This window comes from Heptranchias perlo, chromosome 8 (genome assembly GCF_035084215.1).
Source record: "Heptranchias perlo isolate sHepPer1 chromosome 8, sHepPer1.hap1, whole genome shotgun sequence".
In the NCBI taxonomy this organism is placed as follows: domain Eukaryota; kingdom Metazoa; phylum Chordata; class Chondrichthyes; order Hexanchiformes; family Hexanchidae; genus Heptranchias; species Heptranchias perlo.
Genome location: NC_090332.1, coordinates 91,985,555 through 91,998,962, shown reverse-complemented (window position 1 = coordinate 91,998,962; position 13,408 = coordinate 91,985,555). Strand labels below are relative to the sequence as shown.

Below are 13,408 nucleotides of genomic sequence, written 5' to 3'. Positions count from 1 at the left end.
GAATACTGCAATTGGTCAAGTCTCCCCATGATCAGTTAGTGAACAATAACTGAAGAAAATCTAACAGACCTACAATCATTACATGCAAAGAGCCTTTCAACCGTATTCAGAAGACCATTCTGAAGGATTATATGTAATATGTAAACATAACATTTTGTGGAATGCCTTTTAGAAGTCTAATGCTTTTAATCTCATTAACTGTGGGAAAACCAAACCATTGATTACAAATCCATTAAATAAGCTGGAAATCAGCATGAAGTGCTCAATACTTATTATATTCAAAGATTGCATGCTTCATGTGGGTGGCAGAGTGGACTGGCACTCAACTGACCCCTTCCAGGAACGTAGGATGTGGGTTTGCACCTGCAACTTACTACACTGAGTTCTTGATCTAAACTGTGATGTTCTGAGAAAGGCATCAGAAACAGCATCACCCCAGGTAGCAGCAACATACTTCCCCATGAACAACACAGGGCAATATTAATAGAGGCTTCAGGGATCAGCCTCCCATGGTATTGATCGCAGTTGATCTGTGACCCAGGGAGAAAATAATTTGGGTAAGTTTCATTTCTACCTTCACGAAGACATCTACTTGCTCTCAGAGAAAACCCTTCCCTGAGCTTTATGGATCCTTAAACATGTGTCCTTACTAGCATCACATTTTAATCACAATGTGAAAGAAGAATTTCAAAGAACACTTACTGCTTATACAGCACAAATTCTCAATTTCCATCATATTCAAATTCACAGGACTCAATGCCTGTTACTACTGCACATTAAATGATGGACTGAAACTAAGGGGCAGCACCCTCAACAATATCTGATCTATGCCAGCTGCATGCAAGGTCCCGCGAACAGCTCGAGTTCTTGCAAAATGTAGCCCTTTGTGTGAACACTCAAGGTGTTTAACGTCAGTGCTGAGGCTCAGACACTTGCTCTTGTGTTATGTGTCAGCAGCAAAAACTGGGCGAGAGGTAGTTCATTTACCCCCATTCCTATAAAGTGACCCAACTGTCAAAATTATTTATCAGTCTGAAATACATTAAAGCATAAACAATTTATATCCAGCATTATGTAATCTTTCTGCAAAGCTCTCAAGTTTGTGAAACAGCACTGGCATGGAGTTAAGTTAATGGGTCAGAAGCAGAGTGTGGAGAGAAAAGTGCAGGGCTTTCATCAGTCAGAAATCCCATCAGTTACCTTTTCTTCAGGGAGCAGATGGCTTTTCCTGTCCAACTCTACAGCTTTAGCGAGAGTAGTCTCAACGTCCGTTTGGTGTTCCCTCACGGCAGCTTCTAATAACTGATGGAAACAGCGAGTGATTTTAAAACACTGACCACAACATTCACATTGACATCACACAAACAGAAAACAAATGTATTTTCCACAATAATCACCATTTTTAAAAAGCTATTCTCTTGTTGGAGAATTATGAAATGAGTCAGGGTTTCGGTTGGGTATTATATCCTATAAAATTATTGCACTTTGCAATCATGTATTATTTTGTGCCAGTATTTCAAGCTCAATTTCTTTTCTTCCCTCTTCTCTTCTCCTGAAGCTGTTGTCGGGATACTGTTCAACAGGCAGTGGCCCCCTGCTAACTCACCATCATGTGTCAGCCTAGACAGTGCTGGCAGGCTATTCAATAGTGGGCAACATCACAACCAAGCCTGTTTTTGACTTCATGCTACATTCACACTCACACTTGCAGCAGGGGGCAATGGGTTACAAACACAGCTGGTTTTTACCTCCTTCCTAGCCCAGGGTTTTGGATACTTCATCTCCAACCAAACAGATAGCTAACAACACAGCTCCAGCATCCATCCTCAGACTTGTGGTCTCTACAGCTCTATTATGGCAGACTGCACTTTTGGTTCAATGCCTCATCGTATATTATCCGATAAAATACATTTAATTTGAAAATTAAACCCTTTATAATCATAGAAAGGTTACAGCACGGAAGGACGCCATTCGGCTCATTGAGTCTATGCCAGCTCTATGCAAGAGCAATCCAGCTAGTCCCACTCCCCCACCCTATCCCCGTAGCCCTGCAATTTTTTTTCCTTTCAAGTTCCATTTTGAAAGCCACGACTGAATCTGCCTCCACCACCCCCTCGGGCGGTGTATTCCAGATCATAACCACTTGCTGTGTAAAAAAAAAGTTTTTCCTTATGTCACCTTCGGTTCTTTTGCCAATCACATTAAATCCATGTCCTCTGGTTCTTGACCCTTCCACCAATAGGAACAGTTTCTCTATCTATTCTGTCCAGACCCTTCATGATTTTGAATACCTCTATCAAATCTCCTTGCAACCTTCTCTGTTCCAAGGAGAACAACCCCAGCTTCTCCAGTCTATCCACGTAACTAAAGTCCCTCATCCCTGGAATCATTCTAGTAAATCTCTTCTACACCCTCTCTAAGGCCTTCACATCTTTCCTGAAGTGCGGTGCCCAGAACTGCACACAATACTCCAATTGTGGTCGAACCAGTGTTTTATAAAGGTTCATCATGACTTCCTTGCTTTTGTACTCTATGCCTCTATTTATAAAGCCCAGGATCCCGTATGCATTTTTAACCGCTTTCTCAATCTGCCCTGCCACTTTCAATGATTTGTGCACATATACCCCCAGATCTCTCTGTTCCTGTACCCCTTTTAGAATTGTGCCCTCTAGTTTATATTGCCATAATAAAATGTGATTTATGGTAGCCTTTAATAATTTATGAATTAAGTGCCAGGGCTCAGAGTAATAATTAACATTAACAGTTTCCTGAGTTTAACCTCACAGCAAGTCTGCACTAAACAGATTTCCTTCATGGCAAAATCATTGATGGTGGGATCATGTAGCAGATCTGTGCTAACATGACAGATGTACTGGGTATTCAAAGGATTGATCATCTGAGGCATTTTGATGAAGCTTATTATAAATAAATTAAACTATATTGCAGGCCATACAAATTAGTTAGACATATCCAATTTCTGTTGGTACAAGTAGAACAGACCGGTCAAATAAAACACTAACGGTACAAGGCTACAATACTTTCTGTTATCTCTCTGCTCTCAAGTGGAACTTACTTGAAGTTGTGTTGTCCCAGGTAATGGTGATGCTCTGGGATGTAACTTCTGCCTGGTAACTGCTGCCCAGTTGGACAGCTTCTCCAGGCTTTCTTTGAAGTGAGCATAGTCCTGAAGCTGAATCTCAATTTCTTTCACTTTAACAGGCAATTCTTTGGACACCTTAACAGAATGAGAAGACATTGCATCAGAATTAAAATTTGTCTGAGATTGTAATTGTCGGACAGAACATGGACTACATAAGGTGTATGGAACATTTGTAAAACTGAAGTAACTGAATTCTTTTGTTGATCTTTTTTACTTATCCCTCGAGATCTAAATGCCCTCCATCTGTAATCACACTGTCACCAATGGATGGATCAACTCACCCTTGCAACACCTTTTGCTGGCACTAAAGTTGTTTCAACCACCAAGCCAGGTCCATTTAATAGAATCATAGAAGTTTACAACATGGAAACAGGCCCTTTGGCCCAACATGTCCATGTCGCCCAGTTTATACCACTAAGCTAGTCACAATTGCCTGCACTTGGCCCATATCCCTCTATACCCATCTTACCCATGTAACTGTTTTAAACTTCTGGCATTTTAAACTTCTGGCATCTTAAACTTCTGGCATTTTAAACTTCTGGCATTTTAAACTTCTGGCATTTACTTGGCAGCCTGTTGAGACAATTTTCAGCCAATATGGGTTCCACCCCCAAAAGGGACAGAAGGACCCAGCAGCATAGAAATAAGGCAAGTAAAGTCTGTCACCGTTATTTACATCTTAGCTCACTGTCTAGGGGAAAAAATAGGAGCTTAACCTTCTTTTATTTATACATTTAAAAGGCACTGTATGGGATATAGTACAAGTCTGCTCAATAAATATTTCCAATAAATTAGGTCTTTAAATTGGAAAAGATTTAAGAAAAGAAGTTAATTATTTTCATAATTGATGGATGAAACCATTGAACTTCCCAAACGTCAGAACTACCCTTTTACTTTCAACTGTAAACAAGTTAAAGGTACAACTGGGACAAAAGCTGGACCCAAGACGGTGGTGGAAACAGGAGCTGCAGTCTCAGCAACAATGAAATCCAACATTTAAAGCCACACTCTTCGTGTGTTTTTCAGCTGAAGGCCTTCCCTTTCCAGCACTCCAAAATGATGGCCAATCCCATTATAGTAACTTATCGTGAATTAAGATGTCTGTTAATGACAGTAATCTTACTAAAATAGACGCTTACCTTACTCCAGTTTGAATTGATATTTCTGAGTTTTGCAGAAAGTTTGTCTCTCTCTTGCAGACTGAGGCTTCGATCTGAAAGCAGACCCTGTGCAATGCTATTCATCATGGTCAGGTTATCACTTCGTAACTCCAAGTCTGTTGCCTGAACCTGTGAGCAAGAGAGCTGTAGTACTGAACTAATCCAACAATCTGCAAATACATCCTAGCCAATGGTTACACCTGCCTCTTCATTGCTAAACCAACACTCCTGTTTGGCATCGTCTACTGAAAATCATGCATATGCTCCGAGACAAATTCTGATACTTGAACACAAAGCCTCTGACATATTCAGTCACAGATGAGTGAAAAACTTAAAGTTAAATTGCTGGTGGATGTTTGAATTTATAAGAGGAGCAGTCAATTCTGACTAAGGATACACATTCAGAAGTCAATTGTAAACAATTTTACAACACCAAGTTATAGTCCAACGATTTTATTTTTAATCCCACAAGCTTTCGGGGGCTTTCCCCTTCCTCAGGTGGTGTGGATTAAAAATAAAATCGTTGGACTATAACTTGGTGTTGTAAAATTGTTTACAATTGTTAACCCCAGTCCATCACCGGCATCTCCACATCATGGCTACCATTCAGAAGTCAGATTGATGTTCTTAAATCCAGTGTGGTACACAAGAAATTTTTTTTTGGTGAAATGTGGGGGATAGAGAGGGGTACTGGATGAGAAACTAATATATTAAGCCTCTAAAGGTACATGTGCATTGAATATTGAACTGTGTCAAATTGATGGCTAGCTGAAAGAGAGATGAGTGTGTACGCCAGGACAACTACAGGTCAAAGGGCGAATCAAAACAAGTTTCTCTTACACATTGCTCCTCCAAGCAGAATTGAGGCAATGACAGAGAGGACATTGCGACTGCTTCTCAGCTGGAAGGTGCTTTCCACCTTTATGGCAATCTTAAAAACAAAGCCTTAAAAAAAGGGAGGATTAAAATATAAAATGCCTTAGAAGTACAACAACACAGATTTAAATACACAACATGCATCAGGCTTACCTTTAGTTCCTTCAGATCATGTTCCCTCAATGGTGAATGCACAGTCCTTAAAGAGTTCTGCACCTTTTCTACCCACAAACTGAATTCATCCAGATGACTCCTTAAATCAGAATATCGCTGACCATCTCCTTCCAACCTAAGAAACAGAAGATATCACAGTTCTTAGCAACTGTAGAACCAAGGAGCTGTGCACAACTTGTACTGGTGACATTTACACACTGCCTAGAAAAAGAATATGCATTCTGGCAACTCATGCAAGTGCTGAAGCTCAGATCAACGCCTTACAGGCATTTCTAGTCGACTGCTTTCTCTTGCCGGCCAAGTCACTGGAGCTGGCTGAACGTTATTTCAACATAATAAATTAGATTTTTGTGTCAAAGTGAAATTAAATAAGGCATAAAACAACTTAAGCTTTATACAGCACTTTTAACACATTAAAAGTTCCAAGGTGCTCTGCAGAACAGAAAAGATCTCCAAGGCAGTTGCAGAGATGGTTGAATAGATAAGGCTTTGAGCAAAATTGCACACTGACTAATGGTCACACACTTCTCTGCAAAAGCAACAAAAGCCTCAAGTTTCCACCATGCCTTCTCTCAGGATGTACTGTAATAATGACTTACCATCCTCCTCTTCAAAAGAAACATTTGCCATACTAAAGGATGTCCATTTACCTTTGATGCCGATCTTTGATCTCGGCAGAAATTGCCCTCCAGCGTTTATTTAATCCATTGAGTTTCTCCTGCAGGAGACATCCTTCCGCAGTTGAAAGTTGTCGTATGATATCTGTGCCAGTCGCATTTAGCGTTATGTATACAGGCTGGTGGCTGCTGAGACCTTCTTGCAGCTCCTATCAGGAAAATAACAGCATTGTTTCAGTCAGGACACAGGTGAAGGCTAACCTCCCGCTTTATCCAATGGAATTAATCACCAATTTATAAACAATGCATTTTTTCTCAAACCAAACTGAATAGAATCATAAGCCTCAAAACCGCCGTTAACCTTTGAAGATGGCCCACGTAAAAGAGTTTCTTAATCAGAGGAAAAAAATCAATTGCGAATTAGTTTCCTTAAAAACAATGACAACAGCAGAAATGCACTGGAAAAAATACCCACACAGGAGGAGCACGAAAGCTTCGATGGTCATTGTGGGTTATCAGAGAATTTGAAAAATCACAGTAAGAGCAGCCAGTCCTGGAGAGAATGAAAACATCCCACTTGTGCTAAGCTTTCTTCCTGAGTTTGGTGACTGAAAGGAAATCAAGCAATGGATTGCTGGCGTCGCACACATACTGTGGCGAGGTCAGCAGAAAAAGTCGGGCTTGAAGGGTAAGACTGCATAAGAAGTTGGCAGGAAGTAGAAAAGGTCCAACGGGAGGGTCAGATCCCTAAAAAGAGAAAGGCAAACACACTGGGAGAAATTTACAAGAGGGAAAGGGGGACAGAGTGTGAATGAGGAAGGGGAGAAAAAGAGGGGGGGGGGGGAAAGAAGCAGCCATGTGAGCATGAAACAGTGCACGTCGAACAGCAGGAGTCACGTCATGGAGGGACCATAAGTGGAAGCCAGTATTCAAAAGACTGGAAAGGGGTCAGTAAGAACTCAAAAGATCTTGATGGGGAAAAGAAAAGTGGAGGGAGGGAGAAAATGAAACATATGGGGAGGGAGAAAAAGATAGAGATCGAGTGGAAGGGAGAGAGGAAGAGAAAGATAGAGATTGGGAGCGAAAGAGGGAGAGAAAGATAGAGATTGGGATCGAGGGAGGGAGAGAAAGATAGAGATTGGGATCGAGGGAGGGAGAGAAAGATAGAGATTGGGATCGAGGGAGGGAGAGAAAGAAAGAGATCGGGAGCAAGGGAGTGAGAGAAAGAAAGATGTGGAGTAAGGGAGGGAGAGAGAAGGGAAGAGGAGGGAGAGAAGGGAAGAAGGAAAAGGAGGGAGAGAGAGAAGGAAAGAGGGACAGAGAAAGAGAAGGAAAGAGGAGGGGAGGGAGGGAGAGAAGGAAAGAGGAGGGGAGGGAGGGAGACAAGGGAACAGGAGAAGGGATGAAGAGGGGGTAGGAGGGTTCAGAAGGGGAGGGGAGAGAAGAAGGAGGGAAAAGGAGGGCAGTGAGCCCAATTTTGGAGAATCCAAAATGTTGTTGTTATACTTCGGCTATCCTACAAACATTTTGTCTGTGTTCACAGCAAAAAGGCTGTTTCCAGAAACAGAACAAATCATTGTGACCTGAAATCCATGCTCCTACACCTGCTGTGCCTGAGCTAGTGTGCCCAGGTAAGGGATGTTAGTGCTGGGGAATGGAACTCTTTTAGATATGAGACTTTCTATGCCTTCATTTAAGTCGTTAATAAACATTGTGAATAATTGAGGCCCCAAGACAGAGCCCTGTGGGACTCCACGAGTCACATCCTGCCAATGTGAGTACCTTCCCATTATCCCCACTCTCTGTCGCCTTTCGCTCAGCCAACTTCCGAACCAAGTCCGTACTTTTCCCTCAATTCCATGGGCTTCTATCTTAGCTAACAGTCTCTTATGTGGGACCTTATCAAATGCCTTCTGGAAGTCCACATAAATAACATCCATTGACATTCCCCTGTCCACTACTTTAGTCACCTCTTCAAAAAATTCAATCAGGTTTGTCAGGCACGACCTACCTTTCACAAATCCATGCTGGCTCTCTCTGATTAACTGAAAATTCTCGAGGTGTTCAGTCACCCTATCCTTAATTATAGACTCCAGCATTTTCCCCACAACAGATTATGATTTTCTAAGTGCTCTGTTACTACGTCCTTAATAATGGATTCCAGCATTTTCCCCACTAGTGATGTCAGGTTAACTGACGTATAGTTCCCTGTTTTCTCTCTCCCTCCTTTCTTGAATAGCGGGGTTACATTTGCTACCTTCCAAACTACAGGGACCATTCTAGAATCTAGAGAATTCTGGAAGATCAAAACCAATGCATCCACTAGCTCTGCAGCCACCTCTTTTAAAGCCCTAGGATGTAGGCCATGAGGTCCAGAGTATTTATCAACGTTTAGTCCCATTAATTTCTCCAATGCTTACACTTTACTAATAATACTCCCACAAAGGAAGAGGATGGCACTCTCAAATCTAGAGCCCATTGGATATCAAGCAGCATACAGGTAAGGATAAGGCAAAAAAGGGAAGCTTATGTCAGACACTGAGAGCTCAATACTCTAGAAAGCCTAGAGGAGTATAGAAAGTGCAGGGGGGAAATTAAAAAGGAAATTAGGAAAGCAAAGAGAGGGTATGAAAAAATATCGTCAAGAAAAATCAAGGAAAACCCAAAGATGTTTTATAAATACATAAAGAGCACGAGGTTAACTAAAGAAAGAGTCGGGCCAATTAGAGACCATAGAATCGTAGAACAGTTACAGCATGGAAGGAGGCCCTTCGGCCCATGAAGTCCGTCCCGGCTCCATGCAAGAGCAATCCAGCTAGTCCCACTCCCCCGCCCTATCCCCGTAGCCCTGCAACTTTTTTCCTTTCAAGTACTTATCCAGTTCCCTGTTGAAGGCCATGACTGAATCTGCCTCCATCACCCCCTCGGGCCGTGCATTCCAGATCCTAACTGTGTAAAAAAGTTTTTCCTCAGGTCACCTTTGGTTCTTTTGTCAATCACCTTAAATCTATGTCCTCTGGATCTTAACACTTCCGCCAATGGGAACAGTTTCTCTCCATCTACTCTGTCTCGACCCTTCGTGATTTTGAATACCTCGATCAAATCTCCTTGCAACCGTCTCCATTCCAAGGAGAACCACCTCAGCTTCTCCAGTCCATCCACGTAACTAAAGTCCCTCATCCCTGGAACCATTCGAGTAAATCTTTTCTACACCCTCTCTAAGGCCTTCACATCTTTCCTAAGGTGCGATGCCCAGAATTGGACACAATACTCCAGTTGTGGCCGAACCAATGTTTTATAAAGGTTCATCATGACTTCCTTGCTTTTGTACTCTATGCCTCAATCTATAAAGTCCAGGACCCCGTATGCTTTTTTAACCGCTTTCTCAACCTGCCCTGCCACCTTCAACGATTTTTTTTTTTTTATTCATTCACGGGACGTGGGCGTCGCTAGCGAGGCCAGCATTTATTGCCCATCCCTAATTGCCCTTGAGAAGGTGGTGGTGAGCCGCCGCCTTGAACCGCTGCAGTCCGTGTGGTGACGGTTCTCCCACAGTGCTGTTAGGAAGGGAGTTCCAGGATTTTGACCCAGCGACAATGAAGGAACGGCCGATATATTTCCAAGTCGGGATGGTGTGTGACTTGGAGGGGAACGTGCAGGTGGTGTTGTCCCCATGTGCCTGCTGCTCTTGTCCTTCTAGGTGGTAGAGGTCGCGGGTTTGGGAGGTGCTGTCGAAGAAGCCTTGGCGAGTTGCTGCAGTGCATCCTGTGGATGGTACACACTGCAGCCACAGTTCTGGAACACAAGTCTTCAGCACTACAGCTGGGATGTTGTCGGGGCCCATAGCGCCGGTGGTAAAGGGAGTGAATGTTTAGGGTGGTGGATGGGGTGCCAATCAAGCGGGCTGCTTTATCTTGGATGGTGTCGAGCTTCTTGAGTGTTGTTGGAGCTGCACTCATCCAAGCAAGTGGAGATTATTCCATCACACTCCTGACTTGTGCCTTGTAGATGGTGGAAAGGCTTTGGGGAGTCAGGAGGTGAGTCACTCGCCGCAGAATACCCAGCCTCTCACCTGCTCTCGTAGCCACAGTATTTATATGGCTGGTCCAGTTAAGTTTCTGGTCAATGGTGACCCCCAGGATGTTGATGGTGGGGGATTCGGTGATGGTAATGCCGTTGAATGTCAAGGGGAGGTGGTTAGACTCTCTCTTATTGGAGATGGTCATTGCCTGGCACTTATCTGGCGCGAATGTTACTTGCCACTTATGAGCCCAAGCCTGGATGTTGTCCAGGTCTTGCTGCATGCGGGCTTGGACTGCTTCATTATTTGAGGGGTTGCGAATGGAACTGAACACTGTGCAGTCATCAGCGAACATCCCCATTTCTGACCTTATGATGGAGGGAAGGTCATTGATGAAGCAGCTGAAGATGGTTGGGCCTAGGACACTGCCCTGAGGAACTCCTGCAGCAATGTCCTGGAGCTGAGATGATTGGCCTCCAACAACCACTACCATCTTCCTTTGTGCTCGGTATGACTCCAGCCACTGGAGAGTTTTCCCCCTGATTCCCATTGACTTCAATTTTACTAGGGCTCCTTGGTGCCACACTCGGTCAAATGCTGCCTTGATGTCAAGGGCAGTCACTCTCACCTCACCTCTGGAATTCAGCTCTTTTGTCCATGTTTGGACCAAGGCTGTAATGAGGTCTGGAGCCGAGTGGTCCTGGCGGAACCCAAACTGAGCATCGGTGAGCAGGTTATTGGTGAGTAAGTGCCGCTTGATAGCATTGTCGATGACACCTTCCATCACTTTGCTGATGATTGAAAGTAGACTGATGGGGCGGTAATTGGCCGGATTGGATTTGTCCTGCTTTTTGTGGACAGGACATACCTGGGCAATTTTCCACATTGTCGGGTAGATGCCAGTGTTGTAGCTGCACTGGAACAGCTTGGCTAGAGGCGCAGCTAGTTCTGGAACACAAGTCTTCAGCACTACAGCTGGGATGTTGTCGGGGCCCATAGCCTTTGCTGTATCCAGTGCACTCAGCCGTTTCTTGATATCACGTGGAGTGAATCGAATTGGCCGAAGACTGGCTTCTGTGATGGTGGGGATATCAGGAGGAGGCAGAGATGGATCATCCACTCGGCACTTCTGGCTGAAGATGGTTGCAAACGCTTCAGCCTTGTATTTTGCACTCACGTGCTGGACTCCGCCATCATTGAGGATGGGGATGTTGTGCACATATACCCCCAGATCTCTCTGTTCCTGTCCCCCTTTTAGATTTGTGCCCTCTGGTCTATATTGCCTCTCCTTGTTCTTCCTACCAAAAAGTATCACTTTGCATTTCTCTGCGTTAAATTTCATCTGCCACGTGCCCGCCCATGCCACCAGCCTGTTTATATCCTCTTGAAGTCTATCACTATCCTCCCCACTGTTTACTACACTACCATGTTTTGTGTCACCTGCAAATTTGGAAATTGTGCCCTGTACACCCAAGTCCAAGTCATTAATATACATCAAGAAAAGCAGTGGTCCTGGCACCAACACCTGGGGAACACCACTGTGCACCTCCCTCCAGTCCAAAAAACCGTTCACTGTGACTCTCTGTTTCCTGTCCCTTAGCCAATTCTGTATCCACGTTGCTACTGCCCTCTTTATTCCATGGGCCGCAACCTTGATAAGCCTAAAGGCGGCACTTTATCAAATGCCTTTTGAAAGTCCATATACACCACATCAACTGCAATGCCCTCGTCTGCCCTCTCTGTTACCTCATCAGGTTTAGTTCAACACGATTTGCCTTTAACAAATCCGTGCTGGCTTTCCCTAATCAATCCACACTTGTCCAAGTGACTGTTAATTCTGTCCCAGATTATCGTTTCTAAAAGTTTCCCCACCACCGAGGTTAAACTGACTGGCCTGTAGTTGCTGGGTTTATCCTTGCACTCTTTTTGAACAAGGGTGTAACATTTGCAATTGTCCAGTCCTCTGGCACCACCCCCATATCTAAGGATGTTTGGAAGATTATGGCCAGTACCTCCGCAATTTCCATCCTTACTTCCCTCAGCAGCCTAGGATGCATCCCATCTGGACCGGGTGACTTATCTACTTGAAGTACAGCCAGCCTTTCAAGTACCTCTTCTTTATCGATTTTTAGCCCATCCAGTATCTCAACTATATCTTCCTTAACTGAGACTCTGGCAGCATCCTCTTCCTTGCAAAGTACACATTTAGTTCCTCGGCCACCCCCTCTGCCTCCATGAGTAGATCTCCTTTATGGTCCCGAATCAGCCCCACCCCTCCTCTTACTACCCGTTTACTGTTTACATACCCATAGAAGACTTTTGGATTCCCTTTTATGTCTATTCTTATACTCTCTCATTGCCCCTCTTATTTCCTTTTTCACTTCTCCTCTGAACTTTCTATATTCCGCCTGGTTCTCATTTGTGTTATCAACCTGACATCTGTCATACGCCGTTTTTCTGTTTCATCTTACTTTCCCTTTTGTCATCCAGGGAGCTCTGGCTTTAATTGCCCTGTCTTTCTGCCTTGTGGGAATGTACCTAGACTGTACCCGAACCATCTCCTCTTTAAAGGCCGCCCACTGTTCAATTACAGTTTTGCCTGCCAATCTTTAATTCCAATTTACCTGGGCCAGGTCTATTCTCATCCCATTTAAATTGGCCCTCCTCCAATTGAGTATTTTTCCTCCAATTGAGTATTTTTACTTTAGAGTGGTTCCTGTCCTTTTCCATAGCTATTCTAAACCTTATGATACTATGATCGCTGCTCCCTAAATGCTCCCCCACTGACACTTGCTCTCCTTGGCCCACCTCATTCCCTGGCACCAAGCCCAGCAATGCCTCCTTCCTCGTTGGGCCGGAAACGTACTGGTTAAGAAATTTATCCTGAACACATTTCAAAAATTCCTTCCCCTCTTTGCCCCTTATATTATTATCCCAGTCTATATTAGGATAGTTGAAGTTCCCAGTTATCACTATTCTACAGATTTTCACCTCTCTGTAATTTCCCTGCACATTTTCTCCTCTATATCCTTCCCACCAGTGGGTGGCCTACAGAATACACCCAGTAGTGTAATGGCACCTTTTATTTCTTAACTCTAACCAAATAGATTCTGTCCTTGACCCCTCCAGGACATCCTCTCTCTCCAGTACTGCAATATTCTCCTCAATCAATACTGCTCGCCCCTCCTTTCTTTCCTTCCCTATCTTTGCTCAACACCTTGTATCCAGGAATATTTAGTACCCAATTCTGCCCTATTTTGAGCCAGGTCTCTTATCGCCATGACATCGTATTCCCGTGTGGCTATTTGCGTCTGCAGCTCACCAACCTTGTTTACCACGCTTCGTGCGTTTACACACATGCGCTGCAAACCAATCTTAGACTTTCTTGTACTCTCTCTTA

General features: G+C 43.9%; 1 protein-coding gene across 1 annotated transcript in view; it reads right to left on the bottom strand.

Moving 5' to 3' along the window:
* utrn (utrophin) overlaps positions 1 to 13,408 on the bottom strand; it is a 664,298-nt gene that overhangs the window by 397,501 nt on the left and 253,389 nt on the right. The window contains exons 44-48 of the mRNA XM_067989572.1: positions 6,021 to 6,196; positions 5,350 to 5,485; positions 4,300 to 4,449; positions 3,074 to 3,235; positions 1,201 to 1,302 (exon numbers count right to left, since the gene is read on the bottom strand). Coding sequence (XP_067845673.1) covers positions 1,201 to 1,302; positions 3,074 to 3,235; positions 4,300 to 4,449; positions 5,350 to 5,485; positions 6,021 to 6,196 — 726 coding nt within the window. The remainder of the gene's footprint in view (positions 1 to 1,200; positions 1,303 to 3,073; positions 3,236 to 4,299; positions 4,450 to 5,349; positions 5,486 to 6,020; positions 6,197 to 13,408) is intronic.